General features: G+C 50.6%; 1 protein-coding gene across 2 annotated transcripts in view; it reads right to left on the bottom strand.

Annotated features, from left to right (window-relative positions):
- The window catches only part of AOAH (acyloxyacyl hydrolase), a 90,588-nt gene that overhangs the window by 35,483 nt on the left and 27,272 nt on the right, over window positions 1–27,833 (bottom strand). For both annotated transcript variants that reach the window (XM_054726322.1, XM_054726323.1), the window contains exons 5-11: window positions 25,736–25,795; window positions 19,682–19,752; window positions 18,161–18,221; window positions 17,027–17,097; window positions 16,099–16,147; window positions 14,568–14,616; window positions 12,630–12,724 (exon numbers count right to left, since the gene is read on the bottom strand). In XM_054726322.1, the coding sequence (XP_054582297.1) occupies window positions 12,630–12,724; window positions 14,568–14,616; window positions 16,099–16,147; window positions 17,027–17,097; window positions 18,161–18,221; window positions 19,682–19,752; window positions 25,736–25,795 (456 nt within the window). The remainder of the gene's footprint in view (window positions 1–12,629; window positions 12,725–14,567; window positions 14,617–16,098; window positions 16,148–17,026; window positions 17,098–18,160; window positions 18,222–19,681; window positions 19,753–25,735; window positions 25,796–27,833) is intronic.

The following is a 27,833-nucleotide window of genomic DNA, read 5'->3' as shown; positions in this document are numbered from 1 at the left end:
ATGAAAGAGTTCTAGAGTTTGGTCCCATGACAATGTAAATATACAATGTATATTTAAAATTTGTTAAAAATAGTTTGATGTTATGTGTATTTTAGCACAATTAAAAGTGAATATGCAAAAATTTTAATTTCCGGTACACAGGGAATAATTTTTAGTATAACTATATCCCATGAAGTGTTTGGAATATACTTATTCTTCAGAAATTCAAATTGAACTGGGTCTCCTGTATTTTACCTGGGAATCCTAGTTTGGATAAACACTCTGAAAGCCAGTGTTCCTATTTTTGCCTTGGCTGAAAGGAAACCTCAATGTCTGGCTACAGTTTATCTTAATGGCATTGCCTCCATGTGCCCTTTGGGACTTTCCTTATAGTAATATACATTGAATTTTTATAATAAATATACTACTTTGTAATCAGGAAAAAACACAATAAAGATACAATTTTAATCATATATTTTATAAAGTGACTTCCCCCCGATATTCACCTATAACTGAAAAATAAAAATTTAAAAACGTACATTTTCAAATATTTAATGAGACAGAAGTGTGGCTTTTCCTTCCCTAACAGCCTGAGATTCCAATTCTCTGTAGGAGCCGGGGACGAGGGCCCTCCTGGGAGAGGAAGTGAGCAGGAGGCTGGGCCATATGCCATTTGAAAAACTGCACTCAGTGATACGATTGCTTTGATGTGATTGGCTTTGAGATATTAGCTTCATTTTTAATTTTAAAGAAACATTAAAGAAGGACTCTATAAGTTCCTCTGAAGGGGGCATGGGTTTTCCATACTGAAAACTGCAATTCCAGGGATTGGCACCTCATCCTCACCCTTCAGCAGGAGGCACCCACCACGTTCTGCTCAAAATTCCCCCAAATGCTGTGACTCAGCTACTCTCTGTTTTGGTTTCCATTTCTCCTGCCACTACAATAAAATGTTTTCTGTGTTTTTTTTAATCTTATTGTTCCCCCCTAGGTTTGTCTGTTTATGTGTTTGCTGTGGGATCTAAGAATATTCAATTCTGCTACAGAGTTGGGAAAAGCAAACAGAATGGATGAAACGCATAAGATGTGTGAAGCCGAGATAGTGAATAAACAGGTAGGTGGCTTGTGAGACGTGGGCAGAACTTACGAGCTGTGTTAAGTAAAAGGTGTGAAAAGTTGAAAGAACAATGCAATGCGCCCCACACCACTCTCCCACCTCCTTCTCAGTCATGTGCACAGGGACAACCCCATGTTTGGGACAGTGGGTAGGGACTGGGCTTTCATGGGAAGTTGCTGGGCAAGAGTTCTGCTGGAAAACAGAGGCATGTCTGACCCCCTCTGAGCCTGGAATAACAATGGAGGTAGAGGCGGTGGTAATTCTGGAATGAGCCCGCAAAGATTTTCCTCTAGGAGTCAGGGGATCTGACTTTTATATCTGGCTCTACAAATGCAGTAAAGCTCCATGGTTCGGACCTGACACATTAGAAGTTGGGTCCAGCCCCATTCTCAGTCAGGGGTGGGTTTCTCAGATACGATTCTCAGGTCCACAGTGGGGAAGAGGAGATGTTGAGGGAGGAGTAGGACAGGTGAGGCAATGGTCAGACACCTGTCTTGGGAAGTGGAGTGTCCATGTCCCTAGTATTCTCCCAGCTGGGAGAGTCCGGGACTCCCTCGCTGCTTGTCTTGATGCCCAACCAGCCCTGGAATCCTCCCCATCAGGATTTCTGCACGAGTGGACAGCGCCTGGTGCTGAATCACAGCTGGGAAGAAGGCGGGTTTGCATCCCGCAGCCAGAGCCCAGGAAGGCCAGTCAGTCAGCTGCATAGGTTTTTCCTGGTTATTTGACAAACCTTGAAATCATGCCAATCTGTGTTTTCCCGGTGGAACATTTTAGGCTTCACGTGTGGTGTCATGGCGAGGTGTTACGGCGAGGTTTTAATACTCCTCGCTGTGCAAAATCAGGGAAGATGTGGCTTTGCCAGTGTCTCAGGTTCAGCATCTCCTATGGCTCTAGATTATTCCCCGATGGACCTCAACAGGGCTGCTGGGAGGATGGGAGGTCAGTGAGAGAGGTAAGTTGACAAGTAGAAGCCCTGCCCTAGTTCAGGATGGATCATCGAGTGTCCCTTTCCAAGTGGACTGCCCCAGGTGTAAGAGGAGGGGATTTTGTTACCAGCCAATGGAAAAGATTTGAGCTGACAAGTGGAAGCCTTCATGTGTGTTCCTTCCTCAGTGAATTTGGTAGATAAAAATGAGAAGTAACAGCCCCTAATAGCGAAGGTTTTATAGACCCTAGCAAAAAGAGTGTTTAAGTCATATCACATTAAACACTAAACGCCTTATTCACGCAACATTATACCCAAGATCGTTCAGGCATTTAAGGCAGGAAGTATGCAAATTAAGATCTCCTTCATCAACTCCCGCTTATGCCTCTTGAGCATGTATGTTCTCAGGAAACTCATCTTAACTGTGCCTTAAATGTACATATGTGGGGAGACTTATTACCTATCAGGAAAAGTGTTCCAAGTCTGAAAAGAGCATCAGAAACTTGATGATTATTAAGTCAAAATGAAGTCAATTTTGCTTCAAAATTCCTTCTGATTTTATCAATGACATAAAATTGTTTTCATGTCCTAATGGCCATGTGTATACTGTTTTGGTGCAATATTTTTATATACTAGCACTCTGTGTGTGTATTTTTATGCACCAAGAAAGTCCACTGGTTCTCATTTTTAATGAATATTTGGTAAAAACAAGTACTTTGGATTTGGGAATGTTTTAAGCCTTAGTTTCAACAAGCAACTTATGTTTGGGTTTCTCAAAGACATCTTAAGTGAGAGAAAGAGTAATAGCATCTATCACACATTCGTCTGGTTCTGCCAATTTCCCGATGACAGGGAATATTTTTGGTGCCTTTATTTCGCTGTTTACTTTTGAGCCCTCCAGACCCAGCAGTGCTGTGGACAATTTGCACAGAGTATTCCCTTCTCTAATACTCTTAACTGAGTTAGACCTAAATGGATTATTTTCAAAGAGTACAGAGTCACTTGGAGGAACCTGCAGCCAACTGCAGATAGAAAAAGATATGAAAAATACCATCATTACCATCATTATTATGCTAAGTGAAATAAGCCAGGGAGAGAAAGACAAATACCATGTTATTCCACTTATGTGTGGAATCTAATGAACAAAATAAACTAAAAAACAGAAGAGAAACAGACTCATTGGTACAGAGAACAGACTGACAGCTGTCAGAGGGGAGGGTGTTTGGGGCCTGGGTAAAAAAAAGGTGAAGGGATTAAGCAAAAACAAAGAGAAAAAAATAAATGATCTAATATGAGTCCTGTAAGGTTAGTAAGAGGGATCCAGGCAAAGAGTTTAAGCATTAGAAACGCCAGATACAAAACCCCAAGGCTAAATTCATAATATTATGTATAGGGAACACCAACAATCTCCCCCTCCAAATGAACACCCCAAATACCAAGTACTAGTATACCAGTTATCTATAGCTATGTAATAAATTACTCCAAGTTTAGCAACAAAACAATAAGAGAGCCCACTGCATGAGAGAACATATTTGCCAATGTTATTTCTGAGAAGGGTTTCATCTCCAAAATTTATAGGGAACTCATACAACTTAACAAAGGGAAGATAAACAATTCAATCAAAAAATGGGCAAAGGACCAAATATAGATACTTTTTGAAAGAGGACATACAGAAGGCCAAGAGACATATGAAAAACATGCTCAAAGTCACTAATCATCCAAAAGATGCAAATCAAAACGACAATGAGGTTCCATCTCACACCTGTCAGAACGGCTATCATCAACAAATCAGCAAACGACAAGTGCTGGCGAGGATGTGGAGAAAAAGGAACCCTCGTGCACTGCTGGTGGGAATGCAGACTGGTGCAGCCACTGTGGAGAACAGTATGGAGTTTCCTCAAAAAACTGAAAATGGAACTCCCATTTGAACCAGTAATCCCACTTCTAGGAATATATCCCAAGAAACTAGAAACACCAATCAGAAAGGATATATGCACCCCTATGTTCATAGCAGCACAATTTACCATAGCTAAGATTTGGAAACAGCCTAAGTGCCCATCAGCAGATGAGTGGATTAAAAAACTGTGGTACATCTACACAATGGAATACTATGCTGCTATAAAAAAAGAAGGAACTGTTACCATTTGCAATAGCATGGATGGACCTGGAGAGCATTATGCTAACCAAAATAAGCCAGTTGGAGAAAAATAAATATCACATGATCTCACTCATTTGTGGAATATAATGATCAAGATAAACTGATGAACAAAAATAGAGCCAGAGTCATAGAAGCATTGACTAGACCATCCAACCTCAGAGGGAAGGCACGGGAGGGTAAGAGATCAACCAAAGGACTTGTATGCATGCATATAAGCATAACCAATGGATACAGACAGTAGGGAGGTGAGGGCATGTGCTGGGGGCTGGGAGCGGCTGGGGAGAGGTCAATGGGGGAAAAAGAAGACATATGTAATATTTTAAACGATAAATAATTTAAATTAAAAAAACAACAACAACACACGACATACACACTGACCAATAACAATAGCTGCTCAGTCTGGGGATGATGCCTATTCAGTGCACAAACTTCAACTGGAGCTAAATCAATAACTCTCAGGGGAAAGGTATTGCATTTCATCTTTGACCCTACGCCAGTTCAAAAACTTATGAGGCAGTGAAGAAATAGTCAAATAAAAAATTCTAGCAAAATAGGACCTGTAAACATGTAGAAGACAGAATGGCAGGCGATAATCTTTCATCATTTTGCCTGAAAATAGCTCTTTTTATTATTTTGTTACCTTGCTGGCTCCTCTTAGCCTCTTCCTTCCCCTTTTCTATTATTTATGATTTCCGCGCTAACCCCGTGATTTGTTGATTCAGTGAACTGAAGGCTGCGTCTATCTAACTGTCCCCCCAGCAAATGAAAACGCATCGCGCAGTTGGACTTGACCGAATTCAATTCCTTCCATCATCACTTGCAGAGTGACTGGAGAACTGCAGCAAAATTCATAATCGTGAGGAAAACAGGGGTTTAAAATGTCCTGCTCTTACAGAGAACATCACACGCCAATTCTTCCCCGGGGCCTGGGAAACGAATCCTTCCACAACCAGGCCAACAGGGTGCCTCTCAGAAAGGGCGACTCACACCCTCGTTTGGTTTTGTAAAGTGGGGTCATGTCTAAAGTGTCAATCAGGCTGTCATTTTTCTGGGGTGAGGGTAGTTTTCCATTTTCTGAGAGGTGATGTCTGGAATTTGGCTCTGGCAGAAGCCCAAAGTCCACAGTCAAGCCCCAGAGGTAAGGACATGGGACGGCGTGAGGAGGGCACCCAATGACCAGGCCTGACTGGGCTCTCACTCCCCTCCCCCAGTTCCTCGCTCGTATGAAATGATCTAATTTCCTCTCTCCCCCCTCTTTCATCTCATCCCAAGAAGCTGTCACAGAACCTGGCTGCTTCCGTTCCTCTGACTGGCGCATGATGGCCCTGGCGCAGCCTCTGGCCAGAGTCCCTGTCTCCTCGCTGTTGTGACTATTCAGCTCTGCCGCTGTCGTGTGAAAACAGTCACAGACAATATGTAAATAAGTGAGCTTGCTGCATGCCAATAAAACTTTATCTACAGAATCAGGCGGAGGGCCACATTTGGCCTGAGGGCCATTGTGTGCTGACCTTTGCTCCAGGGTCTGCCAGACTGTTTCTAGCTGAGCTCCCTGTTAAACTGCATTATCTTGGGTTAATTAGCTAAGCTCTCAAAGTCTCCATTTTTTTTCTTTTACATTTTTTAAAATCCTCACCAGAGGATATTTTTTCCATTGCTTTTCAGAGTGGGAGGGAGGGAGGGGGAGAGAGAGAGAAACATTGATGTGAGAGAGACACATTGACTGGTTGCCTTTTGCACCTGCCCCAACAGGAAGTGGGGAGTGAACCCACAACCCAGGTACATGCCCTTGACAGGGAATCAAACCCGTGACCCTTCAGTACACAGGCTGATGCTCTAACCACTGAGAAACACCACCAAGGCTAAGTCTCCATTTCTCTCTCTTTTTTAAAAAAATATATTTTTTATTGATTTCAGAGAGGAAAGGAGAGGAAGAGAGAGAGATAGAAACATCAATGATGAGAGAATCATTGATTGGCTGCCTCCTGCAGGCCCCCACACTGGGGATGGAGCCCTTAACCTGGGCATGTGCCCTTGACTGGAATCGAACCTGGGAACTTTCAGTCCGCAGGCCAAAACTCTATCGACTGAGCCAAACCAGCTAGGGCAGTCTCCATTTCTTTATCTATGAAATACAACAGGGTCATTTAGTATTAAATGAGAGAATACTAAGTACAATGCCTGGCCTTTGCTAAGCACATATTTGCTCAGTGTTATGATTATGAGTTTCTGTGTCTCTTTCCAACTAGACTTGAAGCTCCTTGAGGTTAGAGACTGCTTTTCACATCTGGAGCCCCAGTTGTCCACCTTCTCTCTTTCCTCTGTTTCTAATACTGGAGCTGCCACACTGTTAGTTGGGCACATGGCTGTCCAGCCAGGGCGTGCTCATGGCAGCTCTGCTGCAGCGTGGGGTGGCCCAGTGACTAGGTTCTGAAGGATGGGGGGTGTACGAGTGACGTGCGCCACCTCTGTGTCAAGTTCTTCCTTTTTCTTCCCTACAGATGGGAGGCGGTAAGAGCGGGAGCAGCCACCTTGGACCCAGGGGCAAGCTGCATGTGGAGGATGTCTGCTGGTCTGGCCAGGCCTGCCTGCCTGCCTCTGGATAATTATGAGAGAAAACCACACTTCCATCATGAGTCATCGAGTTTGGGGGATTCTTTGTTACAGCAGCTGAGCCTATACCCTGCTTGCTTCATAACGGGTCTTCTAAGGACTGACCCACGCAGCCTTCCTGCCGGCTCTCAAATGTTACCGACGTGGGACCACGACCTCTTCGCTCCTCCCCAGTCTTCTCTCCTTCGGGCTGTGTATCAGTCAGGCTTTCAATCCTTGGCCGGGCGACGCTGTTCTAAATTCCTGCCTCTGAGCTCTTTGGACCGTGTGTGTTTCATAACGCTCCCTTGATTTTCCTCTAGGAATTAGGGCTTAGCTCACCCATCTGACCAATCTCGCAGCCATCGCCTCGAGGAGGAAATCGTGCAGAAGCCAGTCCTGACCCCTAAGCGCTCGGCAAGGGCTGAGATGGGTGTTCTCGGTCCCTTTCATCCCTCCAGGAAGTGGCCTGGAGGGAAGTGGACAGTTGAATGAACCAATGACTGAATGGCGTGTAGCAATTGATATCCCGGCCATCCCAAATTATTTTCAAGTGTCAAAAGTCCCCCTTTCCACATCCCAGGGGGGTTGAGATTCTAAGTGTTTCTCCTGCGATCAGTTCGTTCTACGAGGCCCATTTCATGGCGGAGGAGCTGGAGGGAGAGGGACGCCCAGCGGCAGATCTCATTAATCAGGGGCAGGAGACCTCGGTCCCATCTCAGCGGTCGCAGGTGTTTGGTGACTCACGCTGCCTCCGGGTGTGGGCACTGCCAGCTAATGTGCTGGAGAGCAGGCGTGGGGGCTGAGCGCTTATAAATGCCTCTCAGAAGCATGGAGCTCAAAGTACTTTCCTCTTGCCGTCTCTCCTAACACCGAGGGTCTGTCTTTTTCATTCTCGCGTGTGGCGGTGAGAGCTGAGAGCAGGGATGTTTAGGCAGGATGAGCCTGCAAGAGCATCCCACGTTGCTGGCGGGTGGGAGGCCCAGATGCTCACGCTGGGCAGGAACAGCAGGGCCTTGAACTGATCAGGGCCCAAGGCGGCAGACGGCACGTCTGGCTTCTGCTCCTGAGCAGGGGCCGGGACAGAGGAGCATCCCGCCTCCTGTGGCCCGACCGCTGCTGGGGAAAGGGCCCAGCCAGGCGAACACACTCTCCTTCTCGGACTGAGGCCTCTCTTCCTCCCACTGAGCCTCTGTCACCGGCCAGCCCCCGGGGTGTTCGAGGAGCGGGAAGTGGCGTTGTGCCCACTGGCACTAACCAACAGCTTTTCCTCGTCTTAAAAAACATAACGATCAAAGAAAGCACTCTACCTCTTAAGTACCTCTGGAGTCGACATGAAGCGAGGGGAGGCAGCATTTGCATGTTTTATATGCTCCGTGGAAATCAGGCAGCAATTCCTGCCGAATGGAAGCGTGACGCTCACGGGGGCAGTCACAGTGCGGGGAGGGGGCAGTCAGAAGCAGTCGCCGGGGGCGCCGGGCTCTCGGTGAATATGCATTTCCTGCAGCCGGATTAGAGGTTCCTTTCGCCCTTGACGCAGCACGAAACTCAATCCGTGCCCGCTTCCCCTGCAGACAGCAGCCTGCCAGGGTCGTGGAGGATCCTATAAAGCGCAGGCATCAGTCTCCGCTGGCGAGAGGAACGTTCGGGAAATTGTGTTTCAGAGTCGCCCCCCACTCCGCTCACCCGCCCCCACAGGGCGGTGATTTTATATTCTGGAGATGATCTTGGAGCAGATGGGGTCGAGGCAGGAGGGTGGCAGCTATTGCGGGCCTTGGTGATCTCCCCACCTTCCTTTCTTTTGCAACAAAACAACTCCAGCAGGGATTGCTTTTCCAGTGGAAGGAAAAAAGGAAGACAGCGTGCAAGTGTTTTCAGATTTGTTCCTTGTGCTCCTTTGAAGTCTTTCAAAGCGAGGTCTTTGGTGGGACAAGGAAGCTCATTGCGCACCTGACTCCTGGGGGCATCTGGGAGGGAAGGAAGGCTGTTTAAGGGGAGGACAGATCACCCAGGCCCCCAGCTGGGCCAGGCTCAGGGCCCTGCTTCTGTGGAGCCACCAGGGCGATTCTTCACACTCTCTTTATTGAACTACAAATATCTTTCCAAATGAGCTCACTCCTAATCTAATTAGCGGTAAACAGGCCTCCCGGGCGCCACACTGCTTAACCGATGGATGGCATGAGCCGGAGAGAAGGGCTGCTCTAGGGAAGATCCCGGCTGTGGCTTCTTTGCGGGGGTGCAGTTGGGATGGGTGATGCGTTGGCAGGGGTGTCTTCTGCTTTCCCGGGAGACAGAGGCGAGCGCGTGTCGCGTGGTCTCACGAAGGAGGGGCCTATTTGTTCTTTGTGTGTCCCACACGCCTGAGGCTCTCTGAGGACTGGTTCTTCCCGCTCTGTCTCCACTGTGTCCTTAGCCCCTGTCCCAGGGCTCGGCGCACAGTAGGCCTCGGTGCACAGTAGGCCCCAGGGCCAGCCTGAGGTGCAGTTGCGCCAAGCTTTAAAGGCAAACAACCAAAACATGAGGTATGTTCTGAGCTCAACGTACCTCATGGCTGCCTGCGAGGCATGGCCCCCTACCTAGGCTGACTCCCTGTGCAGATGAAGAGGTTCCACAGGTAACACATTTTAAAAAATTGGAAGCTTTTAAAAAAAGGGAGCATAATCCATAGTAGCAAAAATAAAGAAGCCATAAGTCAGCTTCATATTTAGTCTTGGGGGAATGGTTTAGTAGTTTATGGCTTGTACACTGAAGCAGATTCCATGAAACAGGGAAGAAGATAATAGTCTAAAGACGAAGTTGTGCCCAGTCGGCATGGCTCAGTGGTTGGGCATCGACCCATGAACCAGGAGGTCATGGTTCGATTTCAGGTAAGGGCTCGGTTCCCGGTAGGGGGCATGTAGGAGGCAGCTGATCAATGATTCTCATCATTGATCTTTCTATCTCTTTCTTCCTCTCCCCTCTCTGAAATCAGTAAAATCTATTAAAGACAAAGACTAAACAATGTGGAAAATGATTATGATTAGTTCTAATTGTAAAAAAGGGAGGATCACCAGTTGCATACTTGCTATTCATGTGACTGCCTCGTGGACTCACGATGGAGGTGGAATGCTAGGAAAGAATGGAAAAATACTGAGAAAATTTTGAGAGGATCGGGGAATTTTTTTTTTTTTTTTTTACTTCTCAAAATATGTTCTAATGTTGACTTTATGTATTCAGTTTTTTCTAAGAAAAATATTAAAAGAATATTTCAAAAACAATCTTACACCCCAAAATGTTAAAACGATTCTCTCTGGGTGGTAGTATTAAGTGGAGTTTTAACGATTTGTTAATAATTTCTGCATTTGCTTATTTTTCTCTATTGAACATTTAACATTTACAAGGAGATAAAAGCAATGCAGCAAATAGGCGTTCTCTCCCTTCTCTCACTTGGGGCAGACAGACTTCCTTCCCCGTGGGTCAGGGCCATGGCCCTGGGACTTGCTTTGGCTGATGGGTTGATGGCCCTGCGTGAGCTGTGTGTGAATTTACTTGTGTCTGGTTTGAATCCAAGCCATGGCTCTGCAGCATTTTCACAGCCATTAGCTCACTGAAGCAAACGGCCTTGCTTGAGATTGTTCCTATCCTCATTTCCAGCGTTTCTGGTTAGGTGGCTTGTTTAAGGTGACACTGACAGGAAATAATTCTGCCACCTGTCCCCTGGGTGACCATAAAGCCAGGCTGTGCTGTGATAACATCTACATGACAGAGCTTCTACCGAGATTCCATAAAGCAGTGCCTGGGTTTCCTTTAGCAGGTTTCCTTAGCTGTTTGCTGAAAACAAAACAAAGTAACCACCTATCTTGTATTGTCAGGAGCCAAGAGTTGGTCAAAGGATTAACTCTGACCTTACTTCAGTAAGTTACTGAAACAGAAACTCACGGAAACTAGGCCCACTTCCTCTTGCCTGAGGACAAAGCATTCCTTCTGTAGCCGCCCTTCAACCGCCACACCCTTTATCTATAGTCAGCACCCTTTACGACTTTAGCCGATTATCTAAGTCCACATGACCCGTTCAGCCCCCACCCCTCCTAGGCATCTCCCCTTCTAGAAACCACATATAAGGAACACTGTAAGAATAAAATTTCGAGGCTTGATCAGAAACCCTTTTGTCTTGCCTCCATTCTTTGCGTCACTTGTCTGTCTCTCATTCTCTTAGGTGCGCCGCCTCGGTACCCCCGTTAGAAGACCCCGCTGGCCGGGGCATTGTATTATAATATTTAGCATATATATGATATACTAGTAAGTTCCTTGAAAACAAAGTAGAAGAAAAGTTTACCAGAATTCTCCCATTCAAAGGTACCAGGGTTACCCACTGATCCACAGCCTTCCAATGCTTTTCTTCACACATACACACACAGCCTATCTAATAAAGAGGGAATATGCAAATTGACTGTCACATCATCACAAAGATGGCGGCACCCATAGCCACAAGATGGTGGCGGCCAGTCCCCTCAGTCCCACCAGAGTCTCCAGTCCTTTCAGCGCAGCCGGGGAGGCGGCAGGTGCATGGTGTGACCAGACCAGCCCTCAGCCCCCCAGCCGCCCAGGGCCAACCTGAGGCACAGGCAAGCCTTGGATGGTGGCTGCCCAGCTGCCAAGGGCCGCCCGAGGCGCAGGTAACCAGGGCTGGCTGAGGCTTGCACTGCCGGCAGTGGCAGCAGCAGAGTTGTGATGGGGGCATTGCCTTCTCCTGATCGCCAGGTCGCCTCCCACCCCTGAGGGCTCCAGGACTGTGAGAGGGGGCAGGCCAGGCTGAGGGACCCCCCTCTCCAGTGCATGAATTTTCGTGCACTGGGCCTCCAGTATTATATATTCACAACACCGGATCATATATACCACTTTGTAACATGCTTTTGCCCCTAACAAATGATCATAAACACAGTTTCTTGCCAATAAATGTGTCCATAGCAGTGGTACTAATGATTGCATATTTCATTTTATGGATGAAATATAATTTTACATATCCAATCCCCTATTTTTATTTTTTTAATCCTCCCCCAAGTATATTTTTTCCATTAATTTTATTATTTTTTTTTTAGAGAGAGTGAAAGGGAGGGAGGAGAGAGAGAGAAACACTGAGGATTGAATCTGCAAGTGAAGTACATGCCCTTGACCAGGAATCGAACCCATGACCCTTCCATCCACTGGCTAATGCTCTAACTATTGAGACAAATTGGCCAGGGCATCTAATCACCTGTTTTTAATTTCTTTTCTCATTTTTGCTATTATAAGTATCTCTTTTATGAATATTCATGGACATAGATTCTTGAACAAGTGACTAGTCAGTTTTCAAGGTAAATTTCCAGATGTGGAATTACTGGTTAAACCCACAAACATTTTACTGCCACTTTGTACATATTGTCCAATTGCCTTACAGCAAGCGTTTCAAACCCAAAGGCTAACACGGGTCAAATAAACGAGGCATGCGGCCCGCAGGCTGTGAGTTTGACATGCTTGCCTTACAGAGAAGTTCCAACACGCCCATTGTACCATAATCTTGCTAATACTGGGCCTTCATCACTTAACCTTTGTCTACTTGATAGATGATAAGTGATACCACAAGTGATGCTACACTGTCATTTTAATTGGTGTTCCAACCAGACGTGCTGGCTCTTGTTTTGAGTCTGTTGTGACAGCGCCCTCACATCGCTGCTCGCATCGCTGGAAATGAACTGAACTGGAGCGGGGGCGCCTTTTATGGCAGATTTTGCTGAGCTGGAAAATGTGCACCTGTTTGGAGTTGGCATCACATTTAGAGAGAGCGGGGGAAACAGACACAAGGCCAGCACAGCCGGGGCATTGCTGCCAACATTCCTTACCAAGGACATCTGCGAAGCCGTGATCCATTCCGGAGGGATGTGGAAATGAGCCCCGGCCGAGTCTCCCAGCAGAACGATTCCCCTGGGCTCTGACCCTAGGCGGCACAATTTATTTGTGTTATTTATGCTCTCGTGGTTTCAAGCCTCCAGACCGCGTCGTCAGGGCATCAGATGCCCTGGCGTGTATCCCACGCACAGGGCACCGTAGCAGTGATGCAGGGCCGCTTTTTGTGAGTTGCAGGGAGAGGGACAGAGCCGTTAGGAGCTCAAGGAGGTTTCCAGGCCATCGAACCCATGAGCTCAGCGGTACGGAGGAAGGAGGAAGGTATGCTTCCCAGCTCAGCAGGAAACAAACTGCCGGGAGACATCCTGAGTGGAGGACGGGTGAATAAATGGATCACAACTTTATCTGGACTCAGCAATATGCCCTCAATTTTGGTTCTGGAAATTGCTTTGTGGAAAACGCACCGATTTCTGATATAATTCACTTTAAGAGTTACTGATCTCATGGAGCAACTTTGATTTATCGAAGATGTGATGGGCCCTGAAAGCTCTTAATCTATATACGCAAAAGCACGGGACGGGCGATCCTGGCGGATTGATGGAGCGATAGCCACACGAAGGTCTCTGGGCAGCCCAAGTGTGTGGAGGTAAAGAACCACTGAATCGTATCCTGGGCCCATCTACACAAATCATCCCCCCGTGGGCGATGCACGGACACTTCCAAACCCCTTCAGATCCTGGGAGAAGGAATTGATGCCTCCCAGAGTCAGAGAGGAGAGCCTCCTTCCCCCACTTCCACCCTCACCCCCCAAATCAGCCTCACTCCAGTGCCTTCCTGTCTTGGGCCCCCGGCAGCTAGTACTTGGCCACACAAATGGTGACGGGGAAGGCCCAGGACACCTGGGAGGGGTTGGGACCTGGGGAATTCAAGAGGCTTCCCACAGTGACCCTAAAGCCCGATGCCAGGATCTCACATAGATCTGAGTCTATTTATTCATTCATTCGTGTATTTCTTCATTCATTCTTTTATTCACCCCACAAGCATTTTTAAACTGTGTAACTAGGCATCGGGTCTTTGCCTGTTCTGCCCGCTTCCTGCCCCTCTGAGAACAGAACTATAATTAATTATATTTACGCTGACTGAGAGCAAGGACTGGATTATGTCTGCCCATGAAAACTCAGAGCCAAATATAGCTCTTGGTACTTAAAAGAATAGACATTCAGGAAATATCTGTTGAATGAATGAATGAATGAATGAATGAATGAATAGAATGCTTCTAAATGTTGGGGGAAACCATTGGCTAGACATAAAACAGCGATGCTACCACAGGGTCTCGTTGGGCATCACCGGGAGTGTTTTCAGTAAGTTGTGGGTGGTGATAGGTTCCTCCTAACAGCACTGGTAGCCCAGATGTCCCAGGCACTTAGGATTTAGAATACAAAGCTCAGCTACTTCGGGGAACTCCAATGGCTGCAGGCTGGAGGGTTCCCTGAGGCATCAGGTGTGAGTCTTCACCGGGTTGGCAGGGACTCTGTCAGTACAAGCCCAGGTACCTGAGCTTGTGTTTTGAGGAGGACACGGAGAGGATGAAAAGGGGTCGCCTGCACTGATTTTCTTACCTGGGGAAGTGCTGGGTTCAGTTACCCTGTTTTCTACGCTGGTGCTTGTTCTAACATGATCATTCCGGTTCCCAATCCTCAGGGAAAGGAGTGGATTACACAAATTCAGTTTTGCTTTCTCTAGATTCTGCCTCCTTTTACTAGAATCCTTTTCATATCCCCTTTGGATTCGTCATGAAAATAAATGTCAACCGGTCAAGTGTAAATCCTGCCGTCAGGCACTTCCTCACTTGGGTGGTCTGATCCCTTGAATTGGCCTCAGACGGGAAAAAGAGCATTCTGTTGGGATAAACAAACAGACTTTTACATTCATACCTTCACAGAACTTCTTCTCATAGGGGATTCCGTCTTTTGGATCAACACCCTTTAAACAAGAAACGACAAGATTAGCAGTTTGTCTTTGAAATTATGAGACACAGACACCAAATCCTCCCCAAATGGCTTTAAAAGTAGAAAAGACAATAAAGAATTTAAATTAAAAAAATAGTTGAAAAGGCAAATCAGTAGATAAAACCTTTTAAGTCTCTTGAGTCCTTAGTCAGACATAGCCATGTTCCATGTGAGGGAGCTGGGCTTTAAGGAACTGGGCGGGGGAGGGTGAGGAGAGGTCCAGACGCTGGACTACCTTGTCCCAGAGGCTGCCGGCAGGGCGCTGGAGTGCGGGGTGTCCCTCCGAGGGAGAACCACGGCTCCACCAGCGACCAGGACAGGGCAGAGCACAGTGTCTTACTGGCCTTCCTCACGGGTGGCAAACCCCAGAGGCAGGGACGGGGCCATGGAACAAGGACGGTCTCACACACTGATCACCCCTCTGTCCCCCAACTTGACAACGTAGCTTGGGTTTATCAGAACAAGAGCGGCCTTGGGGGTCTTGACACCTTAAGATCTAGGGGGGATGTCTCCTCCTCCTCGTGACAAGGCAGGTACCTGGCAGGTGGGGTGGCCCCACCTCTGACTAGCCTTAGGAAACAGAGGCTATGGCTGTTTGACAAGGGGACGGCCCGCGCTCGCCCAAGGCGATGTTCGATGTTCGGGTTGCGGCAAAGCTTTGCTAACACCACTCTCCAGCGAATTTCACACTCAGAGGAGAGCTCAGAGGTCAGGTGTGGGTGACCTTCAGCAAGGCTTATAGGGGCTGCGATGATGACTGGCCAGCTTGGCTCAGTGGTTGAGTATTGATCTATGAACCAGGAGGTCACGGTTCAATTCCTGGTCAAGGGCATATGCCCAGGTTGTGGGCTCCATCCCCAGTAGGGCGTGTGTAGGAGGCAGCCAATCAATGATTCTCAACATTGATGTTTCTATCTCTCTCTCCCTCTCCCTTCCTCTCTGAAATCAATAATATATATATATATATATATATATATATATATATATATATATATATATTGTGTGTGTGTGTGTGTGTGTGTGTGTGTGTGTGTGTGTATTTTTGAATATATTTTATTGATTTTTTTACAGAGAGGAAGGGAGAGGGACAGAGAGTTAGAAACATCGATGAGAGAAACATTGATCAGCTGCCTCCTGCACACCCCCGACTGGGGATGTGCCCACAACCAAGGTACATGCCCTTGACCGGAATCGAACCTGGGACCTTTCAGTCCGCAGGCTGACGCTCCATCCACCCAGCCAAACGGTTTCGGCTATATATTTTTTTAAAGGGGCTGTGATGAGCGAGCCCCACCTCCCGTTACAGTGTGGACCCCTCGTGTGTGACCGGAGCCCCACACCCCTCTTCCACGCAGCAGAAAGCCTGGCTCTGGCCCATCCTCTTCCTCAGGTGTGACGAACGCAAGGAAGGAGCGGGGGTTCGGGAGGCAGGTGGAGGTCGCCTCCAGTTGCTCACCCAGATGCCGTTGCAGTTGGAGTCCCGATGCACATCCCAGCGGTCCGGCCTACGAGGAGAACGCCAGCATTGGTGTGGGGCACTCACTCGTCACTCAGTGCCCGAGCGTCACGAGTGCACGCACATGAGTGCCACCCAAAGTGTCGGGACAGACAGCAGGCCGCTCAGGGGAGACAGCCTACGCCGTGTGCTGTGACGACAGCAGCCTCTGCTATCTTGGTTTGGGATGCTTGCTGGGCGCGGTGGACCAAATCCAGGCTTTTCGTGGTAACCCGGTCCCTGAACTGCGTGGCTGTGGAACAGGGCTGATGGGCGCCCTAGACGAACCTGCAGGTCACTGTATGTAGACAGGTGAGGCCGTTGAAGTGATCCCTCTCCAACCCTGACGCCTGGCTAATTTGATGCTTTGGCACCGTAGTCACAGCTAAGGCGACACATCCATTTCTGGAGGTGAGAGATGTGATTGGCTGAACACCGCCCACGACTAACATGTGACATGCTGGTCACGCCCTGGAGCCCTCCCCTCAGTCCTGGTGGGAGAGGGGCTGTCTGGGCCCAGCCCTGCAGGCAGGACTCGTGCAGGAGGCTGGGTACGTCCCCAGGCACTGTTCACATGGCTGTTGCTCCCATGGGGCGGGGGGGGGGTGGGGGGGGTCGTGAGCTCTGAGAGGAGCCTCTTTCTATCTCCTTTACCACCCAGCAGGGTGCAGAGTGCTTGGCCATTAGCAGGCGCTCCCTGAGCCTTTCTTGCACAAATGATGCTCTGGTTTCCCTGAGCTTCACTTCAATCAGGACATGGGGGGCGGGGGGGGGGCAGGGGGGCTTCCCTCTGCTGGCATGAACCCCTGTGGCCGGGGAAATGAATGATGCTTCCTGCCTCCCTTTCGGAAGGTAATTTTCAGAATCAGTGACCAGCGGAGACAGTTACCTTCTGCCGGGGTAGGCCATCTCGTCGCTGTCATTGCAGTCTCGCCCTCGCCAGTGGTAGCCACGCAGTGTCTGCAATCCGAGGGCAACGGGGGAAGGGTCAAGGTCTGTGTTGATGTGAAACGAGGAGGGGCAGTCGGAGCTGCCGGGCGGGGGGTGGGGTACTGACATCTGCGGTTTTTAACTCCAATAGTCTAGGAACACTAGCGATCACGAAGATTAAGATGATAATATACACTGTGTGAGGTGAAATGTAACATGGTCCCAGGGCCAATGACAGGTGGGGTGTGTGGATGTGAATGTGTGTATACATGCTATTGGGTATGTGCCTTTATGAGGTTGTATGGGGGTGCATGTGTGTGAATGTATATGTATGTGGCACATGCAGTTGTATGTACACATTATACATATGTGTGCATGCACACACATGTACATGTGTTCCTGTGTGTGTCTATGTGCACTTCTACCAACTGCAGAACCATCCAACTCCCTGAACTTTTTCTATTAATCACCAGTCTAGTCAGGCTCCAATCAATTGATTTGGTCAAATGATTAATCATTTCACTGGATAATTAAAAAATCTCTAGCTAATGTAGCCGATCACATGGATTTAGTCTATGTTGGGCCTGCCTGACTTGAAGAGTCATGATAATGTAGAACACTGATTTCATTTCCCCATTCCCAGGTGGGATAGCTGAGCTCTCTCTCACTAAGTGGGGGACTTTGTGGCATGTTACCTGCTTGTTTCTTTCTCAAAGAACACCCTGACACCCTCACTGCTCTAACTCAAACACGCACACTTGCCTAGTCTCATACGCACACGCGCACACACTTAGAAAAGTAAGTTGAAGTAGGCTTAAGAATTTCCAAAATAATTCCCAGCAGCCTTCAAGATCACTTCAATCCCCGCGGAGACTCCTGGCTGGGAATGGCTCCGGGAAACAAAACCCAGGCCTACCGTCCCCTTCGATGACTCATGCGTTATTCAGACGCCAGAAAGTCGGCAAAAACTGTGACATGGCGTATTATCAAGTTAATAATACACCCAAGGGGAAGCCCATCTTGTCTTATTAAAGACGATCGTAGGAAGCGATGCGGAAGCCAAGGACCCTCTGGTCCCCTGCACCATACTTACGGGAGAAACACTGTAATTGTCTGAATCGACATCCCTGAACGGCACCGAGTTCTTTATAGTTCTGGAAGAAAGAAACACGACACCTGGTGAACTAAGAAAAAAGCAACTGTTTGTGAAAGCAAAGAGAGACATTTCAGACATGGCTGGGCTGGGTTTATGTGACAGAAGCCCATTCTCATAATAGAATAATAAGAGCACCAGGCCAACTTAGCCAGTCTCTCTCCCCACCAGCAGAGCCATTTCCTTTCTGATGCTTAACTCGTCCCACCCCTCTCCCATGGTGAAGTGCAGTCACTGAACTGAAGCCTCAGAGGGTGTACCGGACATGGATGCCGAGTCCCCTGGAAAGGAGACTGTGTTTTTGAGCCAGTCGGTGCGCTAGGCACTTACAGGTTGAATTTGTGCCATTTTACGAATTTACAAATTGGTGATGGAAGTCTTTTCTTAAAACTTTCCTCTTGAACAACTTATGCTGAGAACCTTGAGGCATAAGATACGACAGTCCCTATGCGTTTACGTGAGGTAATACGTGTGTGGGTTTAGGCACAGATGCACAGGGAAGAGGGCCTACGAGGATGGGGCAGAGACTGAAGGCATCCAGGACACCGAGGCTCGCCGGCCAGCTCCAGAGGCTGAGAGGCAAGCAAGGATCCGACCTGGAGCCTCAGAGGGCAGCTCAGAGCGAGCCGAGTCTCAGGGGGACCCTGCAAGCCCCCTGCTTTCAGACCTGCAGCCTCCAGAGCGGGGTGAATACATTTCTGTTGTTCTAAGCGCCCCGGTTTGTGGATGTTATAGCGACTCTGTAATCCAGTCCTGCAGCCTGCCCCTCACCCCCGGCATCTCACCCGGAGGCCCTCGCACTGAGAACCAGGCCAGCCTAAAATGGGCTCAGGTACAGGACTGGCAGGAGCGAGGAAGAGAGCAGCAGGGGCGGGTGGGACGGTGTGCCCCGATGAGCGCCTCACAGTCCTGGAAGCATCACCTGATCAGGTAGCACCTGCGCTCCGGCACCTGAATAGAAGGTGAGCTCCGGGGAGGACAGAGGCCCGGAGCCTGGGACACACCCTGCTCTCCCGCCAGGTCTCAGGCCCAGGAGCCTGCAGTGAAGTCACTCCCAGTGACTCTGAGGAGCAGCCGCAACTTAGCATGTACCTTCCATTAAGGTTTGGGGAAACTGAGGCCCAGAGACATTAAGTGCTCCTTTTCAAAGCCGGCTCAGGAGATGGCATTGCCCAAGAACCAAGAACGTGGATGTCCCTAAAGATCACGTGGGGTCCAATACCCCTGGGGGGTAGGGTCCTTGGTGGCTGGGAGACACGACTTCACCAGCAGCCTGCGTCCCAGCCGTTGAGCCTGCGTTGCTCAAAGCTCAGGCCCTGTCTCCAGGTTGTGGATAGTGATGAGCAGGAAACGCACCCACTTTCAGGAAGATGCTTTCACACTGCGGCCCTTTTAGCCCAGGGGAAGCAGGGACGGCACAGATGCTACCCCGTGCGGTGGAAGGGCAGAAAGTATACGCACCGCTTAATCTCCTGACAGATCTTAGCCAGAAATGGGAGGGAACAAATATCAGAACCACCTCTGGAATATTTCTGGAGAGGAAAAAAAATAAGGAAAAAAGCTGTTTAGTTCAGGGAATGGTTCCCCAACTCCAGGAGGCCCTTCTTCCGTTGGCTCCATGGTCGGGATTCCTGAATTCTCCCTTCTGCAGAGCCCAGGCCGTTTGACTGAACTAAACTTACCACTTGTTCCGGTCCCCACGCTCCCCAGTCATTCCACGGTGAAACCTGTGTTCAGGCTCCTTCCTCAGCCTCTAGGCTGCCCCTTTCTGTCCAGCCCGAGAGAGCTCTCACCTCCACCGTCCACCTTCACTTCTCCACCTCCACCTGTCATCCTCCACCTGTCCACCCCACTTGTCCACCCTCACCTATCCACCCTCACCTGTCCACCCTCACCTATCCACCCTCACCTGTTCACCCCAAACTGTCCACCCTCACCTGTCCACCCCACCTGTCCACCTCCACCTGTCCACCCCCACCTGTCCACCCTCACCTGTCCACCCTCACCTGTCCACCCCACCTGTCCACCCTCACCTGTCCACCCCCACCTGTTCACCCCCACCTGTTCACCCTCACCTGTCCATCCCACCTGTTCACCCTCACCTATCCACCCCCACCTGTCCACCCTTACTTCTCCACCTCCACCATCCACCTTCACCTGTCCACCTCCACCTGTCATCCTCCACCTGTTCACCCTCACCTGTCCACAACCACCTGTCCACCCTCACCTGTCCACCCCCACCTGTCCACCCTCACCCATCCTTCCCCAAATGTCTGGCCCACCTGGGGCCGATCTACTCAGACAAACAGAATTCCTCTCCCTCCGTGTGTTCCAGTGCTTTGAAAAAGGATTTGAAAATCGAGAACATTTTCAAATAAAATGCTTCCATCCTCTTAGGAGGCAAATGAAGACTAGTGGGAGAGACATGCCAGAGCTTGGGAGGGAGGAAGGCAGTGCCATGAAGTTCCCCAGGTGTGGCGAGCAAGGGCGTGTGGGCTCCACCAGGCTCCACGCTCTGTGAGGCACGGAAGCCAGGCCTTTGCCTGAGCCCTCTTTCAGAAAGAGTGTGGCCTCCATGCTGCCCTCAGCAGGTGAGAGAAGGAAACGGTGGAAAAAGCTGGGAATCAATCACCATCTATCACTGAAGGGAGAGGGACAGAGGGCCCTGCCAGCCCCGGGGCCCTGCAGGCGGCTGGGGGCTGTCTCGGCAGAGCTGGTGAGGTTGTGAGCCTGGCAAAGGAGAACCGGCAACCTCTCAGGCTAGAAACGAGATCTCTAGGAAGGTGGTGTTTCCCCAGCTTCCCAGGGTTAGAACCACAGCCCCGCCTAGCGCCTCCATCTCCCTGTAAGACGTGCAGACAGAAGTCTGTCCTCGTCCTCACGGAGCTCACTGCCCAGTGGGGCGCAGGGGCCATCCCAGCTCTTAGCACGCTGCGAGGTCTGCCGTGGTCCAGGCAGGAACCCGGCTCTCAGGACCCCGAGCAGGAGGCGGGTGCGGGGGCACAGACATACGTTCTGGGCTTCTCAACTCCAAGTGCAACCTGCAGTCTTGCTACACAGGCATTCGTGGGCCCCACCCTGACCACAGAGTCAGAGAGCCTGGGGTGGGCGCAGTAACCCGTGTTTTCCTGGCCTCCAGTCACGCAATACCCGCTGAGGGTTGAGAACCGCTGCGCCAGGTCCTGCTGCTGACAGTGCGATTGCAAACTAGGAACCCAGGCCGCCAGGGAGCCTCCCCAAACACAGGGTCTCCCGCCCCCCCGCAGACCGGCTGCCTCACAATCGGCCCTTTACGCAGGTCCCGGGTGTCGGGGTAGCATGGCTGTGGGCGCAGGGAGCGCCCCACGCCCCACGCCCCACGCCGTGCAGAGGGAGCCTGAGGTATCGCAGGGCCGCCACCCGTCTCAGCCTGGCGGAGCGTGGGGAAGCACCAGACCTTGGAGGGAAGGAGACTTGACCGCGAGCCCAGGCTGCTTCTACACGTTACCCCGGGGAAAGCGGGGAACCCGGGAAGGCGCTGAGCAGGGGATCACGTTTGTGTTTCAGGAGGATACCCTGGCGGTGAGCGGGCGGCCCGGAGGAGGTGGGATGGCACAGCGCTGTGGGCAGGTGGATCCGAGGCCCCTCCCGGGGTCTGTAACCTCAGCATTACTGCCACCGGGGCTAAGGAACTCCCAGCCGTGGGCTGTCCTGTGCACCGTAGGATGTATCTGGCATCTCGCCACTGGACGCCGGAGCCCCACCGAGTCCCCAGACACATTGCCAAATGTCCCCGTGGAGGACACACTGGGCTGGCGGGGGACCACTGACGTACGGCGGGAGCGGGTGGGAAACGGAGGGGGACTGGAAGGCGGGGTCCAGCGCCTGGGACCAACGGGGACCAGGATTGGAGACACACTGCACAGCGGACGAGCTCCAGCCTGAGGTGACGCCACGTCTCTGCGGGGAGTGTGGCGAGACAGACACACTCTGAGACCCACGTTCAAAGTCAGGTTGCACTGGAACGTCTCAGCTACCGCTTTAGTCTGAGGGCCTTGGTCTCACTAACCTAATGGCCATGCAGATGTTAACACGGATAATAACCAACACATCAACAGCTTTATGTGGACACTGCCACACAAAAGCTAGGACAGGATAAAATTATCATTGCACAGCTGTCCACTGTCCAAGTTGAGCCCGCAGGCCGCAGCCGTTCTCTGACAGGCCTGGTGCAGAAATTGGGGCTGGGATGGGGGCGACAGATGGCTGAGCTTGTCCAGAGACCCCAGAACTCCAGATCAGACCGAAGTTCTGACTGTCCCGCCTTTTCATCACACAGTGTGGGAACGACTCACCTCTTCTCCTTTACCTGCAGAAAGAACCGAGACCTACCCCGAGCAACACTGCAGAAGGCCTCGGGTGCGTGTTTGCCAGCCCCTCTTTCGATCTGAACTTGGCTGGGCAGAGGCCAAATGTGTTCTCAGCTCAGCCATGAGTTCACAATGTTCCTCTGGCAGCATGCCATCCCACCTACAACGACAGCCTCAAATCGGGGCTGTCCCGGGGCACACCTGCGTTTTGCAATCCCATTTCACCAGCTCCTGCTTGCATCCGAGTTTCCCCCACCCCGGGATGTTACAGGAAAACAGGAAAAACAGGGGTTGACTCGAGGGACCCCTGGTGAATGGGACAAATAGAAGGTCAAAGGGCAAGAGTAGCCACTCTGCCCCCAGCCAGCCTGCAGTGGAATTTCCCTCGGTGAAACGCTGTTCCACGCTTGTGTGTTATTTTACTTGGATTTACACAGTCTGGGGTGGAGTTTGAACAGCAGCCGTTTTTAAAGGCGTCCCGGAAGTTGTCATTGAGTGGGTAGGTGTAGGATCAGGGGCATCATGTACAGCCCACTCCCCCCCCCGCACCAGGCTGTGCACCGTACAATCCTAACATCTCCAGAGCCTGTGATGTGAATCTTCCTGGAATGTAGTACCAGGAGGGCTGGTTGAGATCCATTGACATTGTACGAAGGGCAGGAAGTGGGAAGGAAGCAAATCTGTATTTAAATGATGGGTTTCTCACTCGCTGGTTGTGCGGAGTGAGCCATTCACTTCACCTGTCTGGCCTCGGTCCTCTCACCTGTTCTGTGGGGTTGATCACGAAGGTACGCTGTCGACTCCACAGGAGTTTTTGTGAAATTAAATTCAGTGGTCCCACGACTCGGGTACTCCAAGCCTCCCACACCCAGTGTCTGCCCCATCCCTGCGCTGTGCCCCCAGGGGCCTCTCTGGGCCTCCGGGTAGTGCAGACTTTCTCTGGAACCTTCCATTCCCTTCAACGACGCAGACCTTCCCCAGCCTGGGTTCTGGCATCTGACGGGCTTGCTGAAACGGCAGGCAGCTCTCTGTGCGTTTCTTTCCGCATCCTGGCTGGGTCTACAGCTCTGTAGGCCACCACCGCGGAATTCACTGCCGCCCATTCCCTCTGAGCATTTTTTTCCAAAACGCTAATTTGCATTTTTCTGATTATTTTTTTTCCTTGAGAGCTTTAATCTGGAGAGTAAATAAAGTGGAGGCGGTTTCTGAGAAGTCTATTATTGTTGAATTGTTCAGTAGGTTTCTGTTTTCTGGCTTCATGCGAGGAATTATTGGAATCCGGCCCTAGGAAGTACGCTCGCAATCCTGGTGACGGAAATAGAAAACTGTAAAATCCTAATTAGCCCTTGAGCTAATGCCACGGCAGCTGGTGCGAGTGCGGAAACCAAGCCCTGAGAATAAGTTTTGAGATGCGTGCTGAGAAGAGTAAAGGGAGGATTGTATCATCTTCAGTTCTGTTTAGAATGCGGAAGTGCTGGTCAAGGGCTTCAAGCCCTGTTTCAATTTCTTGTTCAGTGACTTAAGCAGATGAGCTCAAGTAGCTCCGATTGGACTTCTGTGATTCACTGAATTAAATAATGATCGGCAGTGCGGCCATGGTGGCTGATTAATACACCCTGTAGAAATGCCTGCGTGTTGCCATGAGACGCGTGCATCAACCTTGGACATCAAAACCCAGATGCCCCCCACAGTAATGTTGCCAGAGAAGCTATTGCACTGGACACATGTGCGTGCACTACAAACTCTTCATCGTTCATCTGAAATTCCAGTGGAATCGGGCATCCTCTATTTGTATCTGCTCGATCCGGCGAGCTGAGAGCTCTGGGAATCGCCCCTTCACTTTCGGGTTGCCAAGTCAATACTGCCTTCCTGGTAGAGCATTGGGGCGGGCCGTGAGCTGGCCAGCAGGGCGGGCCCTGTCCTCATCTCCCCGACGGCCGCTTCCTCCTGCCAGGGCTCGAGCATCCAGGGAGACACTTTTTTTTTTTCTTTTGGTTAATCCTCACCCAAGAATATTTTTCCGTTGATTTTTAGAGAGAGTGGAAGGGAGAGGGAAGGACAGAGAGAAACATCGATGTGAGAGAAACACATCGATTGGTTGCCTCCTGCACACCCCCCGACCAGGGCCAGGGAACCTGCAACCGAGGTACGTGACCTTGACCGAAACTGAATCCGGGACCCTTCAGTCCACAGGCAGATGCTCTATCCACTGAGCCAAACCGGCTAGGGCTGGAGACACATTTTTAAAGGTCTACTCTCTTGCTCCCTTTTCAGTGAGGGCTGGTTTGTAAACAGAGCATAAATCAAACACCTGGACTAAGGACCACTAGTTTGAACTAAACATTCTATCCGTTGAATGAAAGTATTATTACAAACAGGGCAAATTAGGGAGCGGAATAATGTGATGATTTCACTGGCATTTATGGAGGGCTCGATAAGTCCCAGGCCTGCTTCCATGTGGTCTGCACACATCCACTCCGCTAGTCCTCACATCCATGCTGCAAGACAGGAACACGTTACTGCCCCATCTTACTGACAGGAACATGTTACTGCCCTGTCTTACTGACAGGAACATGTTACTGCCCTGTCTTACTGACAGGAACATGTTACTGCCCTGTCTTACTGACAGGAACATGTTACTGCCCTGTCTTACTGACAGGAACATGTTACTGCCCTGTCTTACTGACAGGAACAGGTTACTGCCCCATCTTACTGACAGGAGCACTGAGGTTCAGTCTCAAGTCTCATATGTAGAAAGGGGAGGAGTGGGAGGATACACAGCCTCAAAATGGTCTACTGCAGAGCAGCAGGTCTCAAGGGCACTCAGAGGACACTTGGGGACATCAGGAGACATTTTTGGTCATCAGGACTGGGGAGGGGTGGATAGCGATGCTGCCAATCATGGGTGGAGGACAGGGATGCAGCCAACATCCTACAATGCACAGGACAACTCCCAGGACCAAGGGTCAATCTGCCCCAAAGGTGAGTGGTGCTGAGGTTGGGAGGGAGGGAGGGAGGGAGCTCCTATTCCCACTTCAATCCCAAGTCAACCGCGGTGCCTGTGGGCTGGTACCCAGAGCCGCTGCTGGCCTGCGGGGCGGGAGCAGGGCCAGAGGGAGGTCAGCGTGCCCGGGAGGGGCTGGCATTCTCCCCGGGGACCGCTTACCAGAGTTGGGGGTTTCTGGACGATCTGTCTTGCCTTCTCCAGGGTAGATTTCCACGCCTCCTAGAAAAACAAAGTTAGACCAAATTAACCCTTGCGTCTTCTCTCCTCTTTCTACGTCTTTTCTAAAGTTAGGGCGTTTTCAAGTCTGCGAGTTCGAAACAAAGAGGTGAGTCCATAAATCTGCAATAAAGCGAGTCACACGGAGGCAGTGTCACGGCAGTACCGATCTTTAGGAGGGGACGGCTTCTGTGCGGGCGCCACGCGGAGTCCTCTGCACACATGTCCTTGTTCAATCCTCCCCCAGCTCCGAGGGAGCGGGCCTTTCCGCAGACAATGACATGGAGACGCGGGGAAGCTAAGGAACCGGCTGAAGGTCACAGCGCCCGTGTCTGGCGGTGACTCAGTCTGAACCCTTGCCTTCCTGCCCGAGAGACTTCCCAGTCTCCCCAAGGGTCCCGTGGCCTTGTTCCTGAAAGCCCCAGAGCGGGCGCCCCAGCCAACCCTGTGCCTGTCCCATAGCCAACCCCGTGCCTGTCCCATAGCCAACCCCGTGCCTGTCCCATAGCCAACCCCGTGCCTGTCCCATAGCCAACAGTGACACTAACGGACTCATTTATTTCAGCCCTTTGTGTTCAGCATGTCTCTATCGAAATAAGCCTACGTTTCTATGAAAATGGAAGCTCTTGTTTTTTTTGGGGCCAAGTACACTTAAACCTTGTTTACTTAGCCTGTGTCAGCCTTCGAGTTTGACATCCTTCTCCTCCCTGAGCCTTTCAACCATTTCTAGGGACCCGAGCACATCTCGAGTTTACACGGCAAGTGTCAAATGAGCTGATGACTCCAGAGACTGTTGCTATGGGATTCCACGCCTGTGTATTTGGGGAGAGTTGGGAGAAAAGGAACCTGTAGGGTTGGGGAGGGAGTGGTGTGGAGAGTATTTGCCCCCAGCACTGCTTCCCGGAGCCTTTGTGTCCCCTTGTGTCCTGACCCCGCCCCGTTCCTCCTCCATTTGCCGCTTGTACTGCCCTAATGGAGCCTGGGTGGTGGGTTCGAGCCGAAGCTCCGCTGCTCACTGGCTGTGTCCTTGAGCAAGTTCTGCTCGGAGCCCTGCAGAATCCACAGAATTCCTGAGCGCGAGAGAAAGCCCCATGTTTACCACGTATGACCTGGGGATTACAGCGACCTGCCTCCCAAGGGTGCTGCGAGGTTACAGGGCATCGCTCATTAAAGCCCCAGCCCTGGGCCTGCCCTGACCATCCCCTGCTCAATAACTGATATGCTTTTAAAAGTGTCTTTTCAATTACACTTGACATTCAGCATTATTTTGTATTGGTTTCAGGGGTACAGCAAAGCGGTTAGACAATAAAAGACCTTACACAGTGATCCCCCTGATCTTTCCCGCCCCCACCTGGCACCACCCGCAGTTATTATAATGTTACTGATTCTATTCCCTGCGCGGGACTTTACACCCCCAGGACTATTTTGTAACTGCCACTCAGTACTTCTCAAATTTTGGAAAACCTCTGTGGTCCCGGCCCAGCTCTCCCTGCAGCCGCTCGGGCAGGGCCATGATCAGACATTGGATCCAGGTGCAGATTTCTTGTGAGCCTAACGCTCATCCTCCTCAATATGAACCGCAAAGGCGGTGCCCCTGCCTCTCTGCTCGGGACACCCCTTTGCATCCAAGGCCCAGCTCAGGGTCCACGGGGCCTCATATGGTCCTCGCTACACGGCAGGTGCTCGATACAAGGGAAATGCACAGTGAGAGAGACAGTGACGGCATTCTCTCAAGCAAGGGAAACGGGCCACCAGCGTTCACAGACACCGAGAAAACCCCGCAAAGAAACAGGCCCCGGTAACAGTGGGGGGTAGCTCTTTCCTGTTGGTTCCTAACAACGAGCAAAACTTCAGCAACAGTGCTTTCCACAAACCCACAGCACCCTCAAATGCCACAGGATGGGGGGAGTGCCCCGGGTCGGGGGGAGCACACACCTGCCCTCCCAGAGTCTCCGGCGGCCAACAGACAGAACGGGAACACGTGCAGGAAACAGACGGGGGATGAAGCCGAGGGGGCTCGGCAGCCCCTTCCTAGGCACGC

The sequence above is a fragment of the Eptesicus fuscus genome, chromosome 14, assembly GCF_027574615.1.
Source record: "Eptesicus fuscus isolate TK198812 chromosome 14, DD_ASM_mEF_20220401, whole genome shotgun sequence".
Lineage (NCBI taxonomy): Eukaryota > Metazoa > Chordata > Mammalia > Chiroptera > Vespertilionidae > Eptesicus > Eptesicus fuscus.
The sequence above is the reverse complement of the archived record's forward strand: the minus strand, read 5'-3'. Positions and strand labels throughout refer to the sequence as shown.